Raw genomic sequence first — 15,801 nt, 5'->3', positions numbered from 1 at the left:
ACTGCTAACTCGTGCCCCCATGTCTAACAACATGACTTTCTCAACTTTTAAGGGATTAGAGTTATCTGTTGGTCTTAGGAACCAAAAACATTGGTGCAACTCCAAAGAAAAGTAACAAATATGTATTTTTCCACTACTATAATAGCCCTAATCCCCTTAATCCTACGAGTTATTATCACCTTAGTCAACCCCCGCAAAAAAAGTTCATACCCAAACAACGTAGAAGTATCTATCGCATGCGCCTTCACCATTAGCCTCATCCCAACAATGTTTATATGTATAGACCAAGAAGTCATTATCTCAAACTGACGTTGAATGACAATCCAAACTCTTAAACTTTCACTAAGCTTCAAACTACTTTCCCACAATATTTATCCCAGTAGCACTATTTGTTACCTGATCTACTGTAGAATTCTCAACATGAAACTCAGACCGTAACAATCAATTTTTCAAATATTTACTTTTTTCATCACAATATTAATTCTGGTCACCGCCAACAACCTCTTTCAACTCTTTTTTTTTTTTTTTTTTTTTTTGAGACATAGTCTCGCTCTGTCGCCCAGGCTGGAGTGCAGTGGTGCGATCTCGGCTCACTGCAAGCTCCGCCTCCCGGGTTCACGCCATTCTCCTGCCTCAGCCTCCCGAGTAGCTGGGACTACAGGCGCCGCCACCACGCCCGGCTAATTTTTTGTATTTTTAGTAGAGACGGGGTTTCACCGTGTTAGCCAGGATGGTCTCGATCTCCTGACCTCGTGATCCGCCTGCCTCGGCCTCCCAAAGTGTTGGGATTACAGGCGTGAGCCACTGCGCCCGGCCCTTTCGTAGGAATCATGTCTTTCTAATTGGCCGATGATACGGCCCAGCAGATGCTAACCAAGCAGACCTCCAAGCAGTTCTGTACAACCACATCAGCGATATTGGCTTTATTTTAGCTATAGCATGATTTCTCTTATCCTTCAACACATGAGACTTTCAATACGCATTTATTCTAAACCGTACCCCCGACCCCTTTCCATTAATTACTTAGCAACAGCAGGAAAGTCAGCTAAATTCGGGCTCCATCCCTGACTCCCATCCGCCATAGAAGGCCCAACCCCAGCCTCAGCCCTATTCCACTCCAGCACTGGAGCTGTAGCAGTTTTCCTACTCATCCGTTTCTACTCTTTAATGGAAAATAACCTATGAATCCTAAACCTCTACATTAAGTCTAGGGGCTATTACCACCCTACTTACAGCAATGTGCCCTTTAGCGCCCGGGGAATGCCTGACAGCCACCTTCTGTCCCGTGACCTCTGGGCTCAGCATCCTGGCGAGCCGCCAGGCTCGGGAGAGCAGGAGACTGGGGAGGGCTCCGGCCACGCCTCTTCAGCCCCGGAGCCTCCACCAATCCCGGGCCCGGAAAGACCACGCCCGCTGCCGGCCCCGCCCAGCACCTGCGCAGGTGCATTCTCCACCTCAAGCCAGCAGGGCCTTATGATAGTCACAGCTGGTTTTAATTAGCCGCATCTAGCATTCCTTCACATCTGCACCCACGCCTTTTTAAAAGCTATATTATTTATATGTTCAGGCTCCATTATCCATAACCTCAATGATGAACAAGATATCCGAAAAACAGGACTATTCAAGACTTTATCCTTCACGTCCTCTTCCCTTATTATTGGCAGCCTTACACCTACAGATACGCCTTTCCTCACAGGCTTTTACTCTAAAGACCTTATCACTGAAACCGCAAATACATCATAGAGCAACGCCTGAGCCTCATTACTCTTATTGCCACCTCCTTAACAGCTGTTAAGGTGTTAACACTTAAGCTGTTAAACCTTAACAGCTGTTTATAGTACTGTATTCTTTTCTTCTCTAATAGGACAACCTGGCTTCATAACTCTATTATTAATTAAAATAATCCCTTCCTAATTAATTCAATTAAGCACCTAACAATCGGCAGTATCTTTGCTGGATTCCTCATGACCAACAGTATTATTCCTGCTTCATCCCTCCAAACAACTACACCACTTCACCTAAAGCTCACAGCCCTAGGTTTTACCACCTTAGGCCTCTTACTAGCAATAGAGCTCAAGCTGATAACTAATAATCTTAAACTAAAGTGCCCATTACAGATATTTAACTTCTCCAATATGCTAGGTTTTTATTCAGCCACAGTTCATTGTTCAACCCTCTCCCCCTCCACCACCACCACTCAAGCCTATTCAGGGGTTGGGCTAAAGGTTGAAGCACAGATTTTATTAAACTTTTATTTATTCTCTCTTTCCCCCATGATAATATAGGATAGCAGTTCTAAATGATTTGGTCACAAGACTCCTTCACACTCTTGAAAAGGATTGAGGACCCCAACGAGCTTTTGTTTATGAATTACGTCAACATTTAGCATCTTAGAAATTAAAGCCAATAACTCTGAAAAATATTTATTCATCCATTTTAAGACTATACATCTTTTACATGTTAACTTAAAAAAATTTAAACCTAGATTTTCCAAAACAAAAAATATATATCATCAGTAGCAGTGGCATCGTTTTGCATTTTTGCAGACCCTTAAAGCCTGGCTTAGCAGAAGGCTGCTGCATCCTCATAGCTGCTTCTGCCTTCCTGAGCCTTATTACTCTTATTGCCACCTCCTTAACAGCTGTTTATAGTACCCTTATTATTTTCTTCACTCCAATAGGACAACCTCGCTTCATAACTCTATTATTAATGAAAATGATCCCTTCCTAATTAACTCAATTAAGCACCTAACAATCACCAGTATCTTTGCTGGATTCCTCATGACCAACAGTATTATTCCTGCTTCATCCGTTGCAGTGTGGTATCCTGGCTGAAGAAAACCACGTGGGGTTGGGAAAGGAAGGACCTTGAGGACCCCAGGGGTCCTTGGACCACACTTCCGAGGGCATGGTGTGGCAGCTGACTTTAACCCATACATCCTAGAATAGAGAGAGCCATGACCAAACCAGAGGGAGAGACACCTGCAGATATCCTGGTTTGAGGGCTGGAAGAAGTATTAACAGTTGATAAAGCAGCCTGGCATTGCCTCTTTTCTCCTAGGGAAGGGATAAACCACTGTCTTGTTACGAGGCATGGTTGTGTTACGTCAGGTGGGAGCCTGATTTCTGAGGCGTGCGCATGGGAAGAAGAGACTGTGTCAGATAGCCAAGTAAAGTGGTGTAGTGGACTTTTGTCATCTTTGGCATCTGAACACCCTTCCTTTTGGGAAAATCTTTTATTGAGGGAGTTTGCCTCCTCCTCCTCTTTGAGACTAAGGAGCCAGATGCTGTCTCCTCGCACGTTCTGGAAGCTACAGAATGAACACATACCTGAGGTTTGCCCGATCATATCCTCCCTTCTGCTACTTAATCTTGAGCCCATGGCAGACAGCTGAGGAAGTACTCACAGCAGCAGGGGTGAGGCTGGAGGCTCCCTTTTTGTGGATGTCATGCTCTCAGTGGTGGTGGCCGTGGCAGCTGCAGCATCCTCAGCAAATGGTCCCTGTGGTGTAGCCCTTCCGGGGTTTCCAGCCATGCAACTTCCCGGATCCCTGTGAACTTGCTGGGCTTCATCCCATCTTTCCTGCCCGGCTGAGTGACCTGTATCCCAATAGCTTCCTTCACTGTCAGGGCCCTGGCAGGGCCGGGCAGGATGGCCTCCCTCACCGTCTGCTGCTTCCACCTAAAAGGCTGGGCTCCCTGCACCCAGGCTTGGCCTTTCCAAAGCACCCTGCATAGCCCTCCGGAGAAGCTTTGGATTCCAGCACTTTCCTAAAACTGTCCTGTGTGGAGCACTCGGGCCTCACCACTGTTAACCGAGGGGCTGGAATGCAGGGTCTTTCTCATCACACCTCAAATCCTCAACAGATCCCTTCTAACGGAAACAGCTTTTAAAAATTTCAGGGTGCCGGGCGCGGTGGCTCAAGCCTGTAATCCCAGCACTTTGGGAGGCCGAGACGGGCGGATCACGAGGTCAGGAGATCGAGACCATCCTGGCTAACCCGGTGAAACTCCGTCTCTACTAAAAAATACAAAAAACTAGCCGGGCGAGGTGGCGGGTGCCTGTAGTCCCAGCTACTCGGGAGGCTGAGGCAGGAGAATGGCGTAAATCCGGGAGGCGGAGCTTGCAGTGAGCTGAGATCCGGCCACTGCACTCCAGCCTGGGCGACAGAGCGAGACTCCGTCTCAAAAAAAAAAATAAAAAAATAAAATAAATAAAAACAAATTTCAGGGTATTTGTAAAGCACAAGGGAAACAAATCATGGATGATCTGCAAGCAATTCCTTGCGATTTCTTGAGAACCATTTTGTACCACTGAGGTCATGGAGTGACAGCCCCCTATGTGGACTGTGCTTGTTCCTTGGCCATGCACTGCCTCACCCCACAGAGGTCACGCATGGCCATGTGTTGCAGCCAACAGAAAGTGAGCAGGGGCTATTATTTGTGCTTGCAGGATAGGGCTCGGCCTCTCATGCTTCTGCCATAAGAAAGAATACGGCCCAAGGTAAGCTGCTACTTTGACCAGGAACCCAGAATAGGGGATGTGTTGTGGAGCAGACCTGATCAGACCCCCGGCCTGGAGCATAACCTAGAAGCCAACTGGCAGACTACCCGAGAATGGGAATCTGCAGTTGTAGACCACCGAGATTTGTGATGTTGATTTGCAGCAAAAGCTGAGTGGTACATCACAGGAGAAATAGTTACAGAACTTGACATATGCTGAACGCTGGATAATCAGTGTTTCATGGCAGTTAGGTAAATCCCCAGGCACTGCTGAAGTGCTCTCAACCTCACAGACCAAACAACTTCCTACAACCTGTCACTTGTTTTTAACCTAATGGTCATGACAGCGGATGGCCTACCTGGTGAGAAAGCTTGTTTCCATACCAGACGTTGGCTCTCCAATACCAGATAGCCTGGGGGAAGAGGTTAAGATGGGCTGGGGGGTTGTGGGGGACTCCTCAGGTTGGGGAGTTTGCACCAGGTACCAACAAGCTCCTGGCCTGCAACTAGCCAGGAGGGGCCAGTGGTCCCACTGCAACCCCCAAACCTGCCTCCCAATTCCTCCAGCACTGCCTGCCCATGCACCTCTAAATCTTACTGAAATGAAAATCCATGTCTTTGAGATATTCTTTAGGGGTGGAGGGGAGGCACCGGGCTCCTGAACACAAAGATGGGCTTAAAGTTCTAGGTCACCCTGAGGCTAGCAGCATCCTTCCCTGCATTTTGCAAAAGCTGCACTGGGCTCTTTCCCTCTGTGGGTGTGGCTCACACTTCTCACTGTACAGGACACTTTGCAAGGGCAGGGCCACTTGCTCTCCACTGCACACCCACTGCCTAGCACCATGCTTAGCTTGGGGTAGGTCTTCAAGAAATACTGAGAAAATGAATGAATGAATGTATCCTTACTTATAAAAAGTCACATCCACTGCTGCTCAGGGCTGCCGGCTGGTATAAACTGCCAGTGTGTGAGAGGGCGAGCGAGCTCAGTCCCAGCCAACTAAGCCGAGCTGTAGCTCCCTCAGGCATTCTGGGTTTTGTTGAGAGCATGTGTACAGAGCATGTTATTTTAATGCTTTATATAGGGCAAAAATAGTAAATTTAGGGTTACGTTTTTTTCTCCAAACCCAACAAGTTTGCCTCATGGTCAGGGCAAAGAGTGTAGAGTCCAGTTTAGATCATTTTTAGTAAGTTACTAATAAGAAAAGTGGACTCCATCCAATCTTCTCCACAGTAATAACACCAACATTCCTTTTTATTTTAACCTCCTTTTGAAAGTATTTATTTGTTCTCAGACGAACATTACTCTTGCAGGATCCGGCTTCTGCCCTGATTCCCTGGTGTACCACCAGCACCTAAAGAAACATTGTACTTGCCAGGTGCAGTGGCTCCTGCCTGTAAAACCAGCACTCTGGGAGGCCGAGGTGGGCAGATCACCTCAAGTCAGGAGTTTGGGACCAGCCTGACCAACATGGAGAAACCCTCTCTCTATTAAAAATACAAAATTAGCCAGGCGTGGTGGCGCATGCCAGTAATCCCAGCTACTCAGGAGGCTGAAGCAGGAGAATCACTTGAACCCAGGAGGCAGCGGCTGTGGTGAGCAGAGATTGTGCCATTGCACTCCAGCCTGGGCAACAAGAGTGAAACTCTGTCTCAAAAAAAAGAAAAACAAAAAGAAACACTGTACTCATCTACAAAGCGAATTTGAACTGTTGTTTCCCTATTGCTGACAGATGAAAGTTTGGACCTTAAAATGATACCTGCTTCTGTTGGCCACTTCTGGTTGAGGCCACTCTCTCCATCTTTCCAATGACAAGTAATAGCTTCACACTACAGCCAACTAATAGTTTAAGATTCTTAGAAATGGACAAACCACTTATTGCTTATTTCCAGTTACTACCTGTGTGGAAAAATGCAAGGTACTAAACAACTTGGCACTAAACAAAGGCACTAAACAAAGTAACTATGTCACTTTATGGCCTGGTACCACACTGGAGCGTATCACAAGCTCCCAAGGGCAGCAGCCTCTTCCTCTACTAAGGGGTACTACCAGAGACCTCGGTTACTAACACCTCAATATTAAGATCCATGGGATTTGCAATCCCTATAATTCATGCCTAGTACTTTGGTAAGATCCACACCAGGCACATATTGTTTTATGCAGTCTTTAAGGACATCTGCGACAGACACGTATCTTCACATGTAAGCTTTAAAAAATACTTTAACATAATACATGGTACTGCAGAAAACTAGAATTCAACATATTACACTGCTAAAATATTCATATAAATACTATATATGCATGGGTTCATTCCATTAGAAAAATTCACCTATCAGAATATTAAAGACCAGTATCAGCGAAGCCCAAGGAGAAGGTATTTTAACAGTAGGAACACTAAAAATATCAACTATGAGGTTTATAAACAAGTGGTGGGAAAGAGAATTCTTTACATTTGCTACTATGTCATAACAGGCACATTCTGAAATACAATTTTAGATTAGCAGTGTATAAAAATACTTTTTAAACAATACTTTAGATAGGTACAGTAGCACTTTAAACAAACAGCTGTGTAGTTATTCCTTTTGAGGACCTACTAAAACAATCCAACTTACTACCCCCGGCTACACCTGAAAGTGCGAACCTGGAAAGCAAGTCTCTTACCCAGGTACACACCACACACACCCACATACTAAAACCACCTCCATCTATGATGCATACTGATGAGGCGGTGATCTCAAACAGGGCGTGAGACGACAGTGTTTGAAGCCTGTTTCCATTTCCAGGTTTGGGATGAATGAACAAGAGGTAAAGGCAAGGTGGAGTCCGTGTGTGGCTGGGTCCTCTCTAGGAGTTTAATCTGGCATATCAATATTTAACTTGGGAGGCGGGGGAACGTACTTCCCAGGGCTCTGGGTTATAACTACTCTGGCCTTCTTTCCAAATATTGGAGCAATTTTCGGAGCTTCTGGAACTGATGTTTCTTCAGCATCTTCACTATCTTCGTGATGGAGATCATATGAAATGTTCCCATATTCTCTTAAAAATGGGAAAATTTCAAGCAGAAACTGACAGAAGTCTCTGCGAATGCCAAACCACCAATGATTGCCCCCCTTTCGCCTAAATGTTGTGGCCATTAAAGTTAGTAAGGAAAGCCAAAGGGGAACAAATATGGAGATGTAGGAGAATGTATTGTGCCCATCCAATCTGTGAACCAGCAGGACCTCAAAAGTGAGCAGGGGCACGACAATCGTTATCCAGCTGATGGCCATGGTCACATGTGTTCTTCGTTGCTCGGCAACCACATCCAGGGACCGCAGGAACAGGAGGGACCAGACGATGTAATAGAGGACGACCAGGCAAAGGAATGACATGAGGATCCACAGGGGCACAAACACCACCAGCCACGGCCAGTGAATAATCCTGTCCAGCTTTAGAGCGATGAAGATGAACTGCAGGATGTTGACCGAGCACAGGATCTCCAGCTCCAGCGATCTATCGTGTCGAAAGCCCCAGACGCAAGCAGCCACAGACACGGGGGACACGAAGAAGAGAGGCATGAAGACCAGCAGCCAGAAGTGGGTGCCCCTCTCCACCCTGTCACAGACCAGGACTTCGAACATGAGCAGCAGCAGGTGGATGCCCACAGCGATCAGCATGGCTTTGAACTCCACGCAGGCCTCTCCCTCGGCACGGTAGCGAGGGTTGCGGGCCCAAACGCCCGCGCCCACCGAGGCGCCTGCGACGACTAGAAGCTTCCACAACCATATGGGGGCAAAGACGGCCCAGTAGCTCCACTGGATGATGCCGTCCAGGCGGAGGGGCAGCAGCACCGAGAAGAGCAGCAGGCAGGTATAGATGAGGAACTTACTGGGGTTGAAGTCCTGGAACAGGCCCCTGGGGTTCATGGCGGAGGCCGCCGCTTGCCGGCCCGGGCCTACTCCCCCGCGACGCTCAGCGCCCGCGTCTCCGCGGCTCCCCTAGCCGCCGCCTCCCGGGCCCGGCCCAAGCCGGCTCCCGGTGGACCAATGTCGGGGCGACCAGGAGGAGGCTCCGAACTGCGACGCAGAGAGGCCGGAACACGTGCGCGCGCGATCACGTGGCCTGGCCGGAAGCGCGCTGGGGTGTGGCGTGCGCGGGCACGGGCGGCGCGGCGGCTACCGACTGGGAGCTGCCTCGGCCCAGCCACCGCCCGCCTTCATTCCGTACCCATCAAGAAGGCACCTAATGCGTGTGGCGCCCGCAGGGGCCTGGCGCGCTGCTGACTCCCCAGGCGGCCCGCGACTTCGGGCGGACGCGTTCAGGCGACTCCAGGAACATGGAGGCGGGAGTGAGCTCACATCCTCCCTGCCGGCCTGGGCGGGCCCTGCGGGGGCGGGGCCGGGCGGAGAGGGCGGGGCCTGGGCGTTGGCATCTTTCTCCCCTCTGCCGGGATCCTCCCCTCCCCGCGCTCGCCGCTGCTCCCTGGGAGTCCGCCCGGGGCTAATGCGCCCGCGGTGAGGCTCCAGCACCCTGCGCGCGGCGTGGGGGAACGGCGCGTGCGCGAGCAGAGGCGGGTGGCCGGGCTAGTGCGCGAGTTTGCGAGCGAGGGAGCGGGTGCAGGTATGCAAGGCGATATACATGAGCACAGACCTGTGGGGGCCGGCGCAGGGGCGGCGGCAGCTCAAAGGAAAAGGCCCGCGCGTAGACCCAGTGCACGAGGTGGGGGGAGCCTTGCTTGGGATGAAGACTCGTGGGGCAGAACTCCGCCTGGCGGAGCAACGGACGTTTCTCAGGCTGCCTGCGAAGTGGCTGTGCGGAGATCCCAGGCGGCAGCGGCGCTCTTGTACCTGTCCCTCCCACTCCAGAGTGGAGGGTGCTGGGAAGGGTGTTCGCTTTTGTACCTGTCCCTCTCACTCCAGAGTGGAAGGTACTGGTGAGGGTGTTAGACGCCACTTGGCCCCTGGACAGCGTCCTGCGGAGCAGGGGAGGAAACTGGATCCAGACCGGGGTTGGGGGTTGCTTCCTGCTCCAGGTCACCCGGCAGGTTAGCAGAGAATCTGCAGGTTAGCGGAGAATCGCGTCGCAGATACAGGGCTTCTACCTTCACGTGTCTAGTCCTCATTTTGACTTATTTGGCCCTGTCTCCGTGTTATTCTCGCAGAACAATGTTTCCCTTTTCCTTTGGAAAAGGGTAGTGGACCAGAGGTCAAGAAATGTGGGTTCTTGTCCAGGCCCTGCCGCACATCAGCTGAGAAACCTAGGCAAATTCACCTCTTTCTCTCTGGGCCTCAGTTTCCTGGTCTGTGAAGTTGGGGGACAGACCTCGGTGGTGTCTAAGAGCAAGGCTGCAGCGGGTCTGTGATTTGGAGCACCTTTTCGCCCTCTGGCCAGCTGGGCAGACTCTGGAGGATTTCTGCCTGTCTTCCCCGCTGTCCCACTGCTCAGCAGAGCCCTGGCTGCCCTCCTTCCTGCTCTCCCCAGTCACTCCTAGTCCTGTATCCTGAAGTGGGTGTGGGATGTTGTAGGTCCTGGGCTCTGAAGTGGGACAGGCCATCAGAGGAATGCATCACCTGCCCGGGCCTCCGCGGAGTGGCCCTCCTGCACCTTCACAGCCCTGCCCCAGGCGGGCATGAGCAGGGCATCCAGGGTGTGGGGCGGACAGTCCCAGACCCGAGGCGCTCTCCACAACTTCACTTTACCCGCAGGCAATCTGTGGTCCTGGGGAAGGGAGTCCAGCTGAGTGAGCTTCACCAGCCCTCAGGCTCAGACATAGATGTGTCTGCACAGACTCTTGTTTCTGGGGAGCCTTATCTCCCTCCGCTCCTCCCCTGAACAGAGTTGCTCCAATCTGTTTTACACATTGGTCTTTTTTGTACTCTTTTCTTCCAAAAAGGATTTGTCAACTAAAAATTTGTAAAAGTGGAAACCTCTCTCACCAGTCCAACCTCTTCATCTGTGAAATGGGCTTGGGAAAGCACACGGGATTGTTTTGAGGGGTCGATGAATCAATACATGGGACTTTGCACTTTTCATTTAGAGACGTGCAAGTAGTATGACCACACTAGGAAAGCAGAGCCCGTGGAGGGGAGGCGCTCCCGGCAGCACCTCCACCCCCACCCCCCGGGAGCTGGTGGCAGTCAGGTCCTCTGGACCCTGTGAGAACAGTCAGGAGTCCTTCCCAATTTCCTAAGTAGTCAGATGAACGCAGAGCTTTGTGGCGAAAACAAAGCTCGGAGCATATTTTCCCACTTTGAGCTCCTCATTCAGAACAAGTGCACCCTCTCCATCCGAGAAGAGGGTATAGAGGTCATGGTGCAGTGGTGGCTCTGCTGCCCAGCTCCTGAGGGAGGGCAGAGCCAGCTTCCAGGCTTTTGCCACAGGGTCAGGGATGCTGTCTGCCATCTGTCCCCAGCTGGCTTCCTTTGGCCTGCAGGCCTTGACCCTTCCCCCATCCTGTCGTGGGCATCAGACTCCCTTCCTTCCCTGTTTTCCCTGATGCGGCCAGTCTCTCAGGCACCTGCCTTTGTGCCTTTTATTTACCTGTAAAGCTAACATGGATTGTTTGCGATGTGCCAGGTGCTGGTGGCACAGCAGTCCCCGAGGCTGGTACACAAACCAAAGTGTGAATTCATTCACTTACAGATGGTGTGTGTGGGTGTGGTGCTCCAGGCCACCGGCGTGGGCCGCTATTCCCCAGTCAGGGTGTGTGGGGGCATGTGGCCCCGGAGGGCAGGGGCTCACATGGTTTGAAGGTCACTATCCTAAAGGATGGGGAAGTCCTGGGATGTGTCTCCACCCAAGCCTTTCTCCCCTGCTTGGCATCCTCGGTCCCAACTTTCCTGTCTGAGCTGATCCCAGCACACCTGGTGGCCAGGGCCCTTATGGTCCATGCACCAGCCCAGCCAGTGTGCTGCTACCCCCTGAGTGTGGCCTACCCTGACATGGCTTCTCTCTCCTTCCTGGGCACCAAGACCCAGGACAGGGCTTCAAGCCCTGAGTAACCTTCTCGACCCCTGGTGGACCAGTGACCCTTCTTTCACCTCCCACAGTATCTGGGTGTCAGAGGTGGGGTAGGGGTGGGGACCTTGTTCCTATCCTGGGACTCATTTCACTGGGTGTCATCTGTTTGGCCTTCTGTCCTTTGATGAGATTTGAGCTCCAGACACCCAGTTAGCACTTATATTAAGATATGTTTGAGAGACATTGGCTGAATGATTGAGTGAAGGAATGCATTCAACACTACTCATGACTGCGATGCTCCCGTCCCAGAGGAGATGCTCTTGTGGCCAGCGTACCACCGACAGCGGGACTGGTGTCCTTTCACCGCCAGCAACCTAGGCCCTGTTCCCTCCACTCTGCAGCCCAGGTGATCTTTCTTCCGATAGCTCACTGATGAGTTACTACCTCGGTAACCAATTGCCACAGATGTAGCGGTTCAAAGCAGCACCCAGTTACTGTCCCCCGTGAACTGAGAGTCAGAAGTCAGCATCACATGCCCTGCTGGTGCTCCACTTGAGTCACAAGGGAAGATCTGGGTGTGGGCACTGGGCGGTGAACCTGCATTTGTGCTCTGTGTTGGCAGGATGCAGTTCCATCGAGTTGTGGGACTGAAGTTCCTGTCTCCTTGCCCGCCATGGGCCTCGGGGTTCATTCTCAGCCCCCCATATTTCCTGACCTGTGACCTCCTTCAAACCCATCTTATGTCTGGAGTCTCTCTTCTGCCTTCCTTGCTTTAAGGGCTCCTGTGATTACTTTGGGTTACTCAGCTAACCCAGGATCACCTCTCTGTTTTAAGGTCAGCCTGTTAGTAACCGTAATTCCATCTGCAAATTCCTTAGAATTCGCTTAGTACCAGCGGTCAGGCCCAGCTCGGCTCTTCCTGCCCCACAACGGCCACTGCTCAGCAAGAGCTGAGCTGGGTCTCCAGGGAGAGTGAACCCTTGCCTGGCACCGTTCACAGCAGACCAGAGTGACAGTGACACCTGGGCATGGTCCCAGTCAGAGCAGCTGGAAGCTGGCAGGAGTTAGGTTTCCCATGTGGCCCTCTGGCTGCAGGACACGGGATGCCCTTGCTGAATGTCCTCTGAGGGGCTGGCCGGCTTGGGGCAGGGGGATGACCTGTGCAGAAGGCCCAGAGAAATTTTCCCTTGCGGCCGGATTTGTGGATTTGCTCACATCAGCTTCTTCACAAGAAAGCCACAGTCCACCTGGGCCTTGTGCCAGCCTCACTGCCTACCATTACCCCTTGGCCCCAGTCTCTAAATGAAGAGCACGCTGTCACCTCTACAATAGGCTCTTCCCATCTCCCTGCCTCCCCCACTGCCAGCACACACACACCGGTATGGTAATGTGCCCGTGGGCAAGGACTTGAGTCACCCCGGCCCAGGTGCGAGTCCAGGCTCTGTGACCTTGACAGATGACAGCTTCTGACCCCAATCTATGAAATGGAGATAACCTCCCAAAACTGTGACGGCAAAAGGAAACAAGGTAGGAAACCTACAATGCCTCCACTGTTCCCCCCAGTGGTGGCTGTTGACGGCCTCAGCAGCAGCTCGGGTGTCCCCTCCCTCAGGTCCCACAGGGTATCATCCTGTTTGCTCATCTGACTCTCTGGACTCCCTGTGACTTTCTCAAGGACAGGGACCCATCTCTTATCTCTGGTAGCACAGGCCCGTACATGGTAAGTGAACCTGGAAAGTGCGTGCGGGCAGGAAGGCAGGCGCTGAGGTGACACCTCCTGTGGGCTGAGCAGCAGAGCACGGGAACCTTCCCGAGACAAAGCAGCTTGTCTGAAGCTCACAGGTCCCAGTGTTACAGGGAGGTGCTGCTGGGCTGGCATTAGGACCTCCTGGAGCATGACAGCCCCTCATGCTTGCACGTGGCTTGTTTATTCAAAGCACTGTATCATCTGGAGCTCACTTCAGAGGCTGAGGTAGCAAAGCACTAACCTCATTTGACAGATGGGGAAACAGGCCCAAGACCACAGCCGTGGTTCTCTGCTAACTCTGCAGCTGCAGACTTTCCACAGGGCCCTGCTGTTGGCCAGGCAGGCGTCCCTGCCCCGTTTATCAGCTCAGTCTGGTGAGAATGGCTCCCTGAAGAGCCAGCCTCTGGCTGGGACCCCTTGAGAGTTAGGCTCCTGTTTTAGCAGCTTTTTCTTTCCTTAACCCGAGTATTAATTTAACAAATACATATCAGGCATCTTCCCTGTGCCCCAGACCCTTGTCCTGGATACACATGTGGCAGTAGACTCTTCAGGTGGCTTCTGCTGTGCTGGTCCCTTCTCAGTTGAGGTGTCACCTCCTTCAGGGTCACCTCCCTGACCACCCCACCCAAAGTCATTCTCTCACTTGTGCCTCCTTGTTTTATTTCTCCTTTTCTTATATGGTCACTTTAGAAAAAGCTGGAAAATGTGGACTCGTTTAAAGAAAGAAAATGCTGTAGTCTTACCACCTACAGAAAATCACTGTGAACGTTTTACTGTCTTTTTCCTTCCAGTCGTTCTACTCGGCGGAGATGTCATCCTCCACATACCCATTTGATTCTGCGTTTTTACTTACGGTTAATTCTAAGACTCGCTTCACATTGTAACATCTCTGGATCCTGCACTGTACAGTAGCTGATGTTTCACAGGCACTGCCAGTAGTGTTAACATTCAGCTCTTTCTGGAGCTTGTATTTGTTTCTGCCAGTCACCTGGGGCACTGCCAACCTGACATAACCTTCAACTTAAATTCAGTTACAGCATTTGCTTGAGGTGTTTCCCGACCATACGTTAGTGCAAAATCAGACTCGGACCAGCGTGAGTACTGGCTTGTGCACGTCCTCAGGGACGGTTTTGTTCCCTCCCTGCATCCGGCTCCATGGTTGGGACACTGGCTTTTTCTGCCTGACGATGCTGCTTATCATTCTCCTCACACCAAAGAAATAGCCCTTTAGGATCCCAGCTTTACTTAGACCTCCCTTATTAGATAACCATTCTGGGTATTTTTTAATTCTTTAAAGGTATGTGAAATGGTGGTGTGTTTTCTAATCAACAGTGTCTTAAATGTGATAAAATGCCATAGGTAGAAACACTTCTCAGATTTCCATCAACATGTGAGCATCTTTTCAATGGCCCCACAATATTACATTAAGGGTAGCACAATACTTTATTCACCCATTCCGTTGTGTATTTGAGTTAGTTCCGTTCTTTTACGAAATGAAGGGACTGTGCTCTATCTCACGGCTTCTTTGCATCCAGATTGTTTTTAAGGGTAGATTCCCAGACATAGACGCACCATGGTGAAGGAATGAATATAGTAGTTCCCCCCTTATCTGAGGTTTATCTCTCCAAGTTTTCATTTACCTGCAGTACACCGAGGTTTGAAAATATCAAATGCAAAGTTCCAGAAATAACTCCTAAACTTTAAATGGCACTCTGTTCTGAGTAGCATGACAAAATCTTGCTCCATCTAGCCTGGGACGCGACCCCTCTGTCCACACCGGGCGTGCTCCCTGGGCGGTCACATCAGCTGTCGTCAGATCACGGTGCTTCTGTTCAGGTCACCCTTGTTTGACTTAATAATGGCTCCAAAGCACAAGAGTACTGTGCCTCATTTACAAATTAAACTCTATCGTAGGCGTGTATGCACAGGGAAATACATAGTGTATATAGGGGTTTGGTACTATCTGCGGCTTTGGGGTCTTGGGACATATCCCCTACCGATAAGGCAGGACAACTTCATTCTAAAGACCCTTGACACATAAAGCCTAGTGTGTCTTTAGAGGTTGATTTTTTTTTCCTGTTTTTTGAGATGGAGTCGCTCTGTCACCCAGGCTGGAGTGCAGTGGCCTGATCTTGGCTTACTGCAACCTCCACTTCCGAGTTCAAGCAATTCTCCTGCCTCAGCCTTCTGAGTAGCTGGGTGGTACTGGTGCACCACTATGCCCAGCTAATTTTTGTATTTTTAGTAGAGATGGGGTTTTACCAGCTTTTCCAGGTTGCTCTCAAACTCCTGACCTCAGGTGATTTGCTGGCCTCGGCCTCCCAAAGTGCTGGGATTACAGGCATGAGCCACTGTGCCTGGTCTTTTTTTTTGTTTGTTTTGTTTTTGTTTTTGTTTTTTGAGACGGAGTCTGGCTCTGTCGCCCAGGCTGGAGTGCAGTGGCGCGATCTCGGCTCACTGCAAGCTCCGCCTCCTGGGTTTACGCCATTCTCCTGCCTCAGCCTCCTGAGTAGCTGGGACTACAGGCGCCCGCCACCGCGCCCGGCTAATTTTTTGTATTTTTAGTAGAGACGGGGTTTCACCGTGGTCTCCATCTCCTGACCTTGTGATCCGCC

General features: G+C 50.7%; 1 protein-coding gene across 1 annotated transcript; it reads right to left on the bottom strand.

Annotated features, from left to right (window-relative positions):
• Positions 1-2,399: 2,399 nt before the first annotated feature.
• TMEM185B (transmembrane protein 185B) lies at positions 2,400-8,837 on the bottom strand. Its single transcript, NM_001242323.3, is given in 1 exon segment — positions 2,400-8,837. A coding segment is annotated over 1 exon segment (1,053 nt). The 5' UTR covers positions 8,406-8,837; the 3' UTR covers positions 2,400-7,352.
• Positions 8,838-15,801: the final 6,964 nt, after the last annotated feature.

Source organism: Macaca mulatta, chromosome 12 (assembly GCF_049350105.2).
Source record: "Macaca mulatta isolate MMU2019108-1 chromosome 12, T2T-MMU8v2.0, whole genome shotgun sequence".
Classification (NCBI taxonomy): domain Eukaryota; kingdom Metazoa; phylum Chordata; class Mammalia; order Primates; family Cercopithecidae; genus Macaca; species Macaca mulatta.
This window is presented reverse-complemented; position numbering and strand designations above follow the sequence as displayed.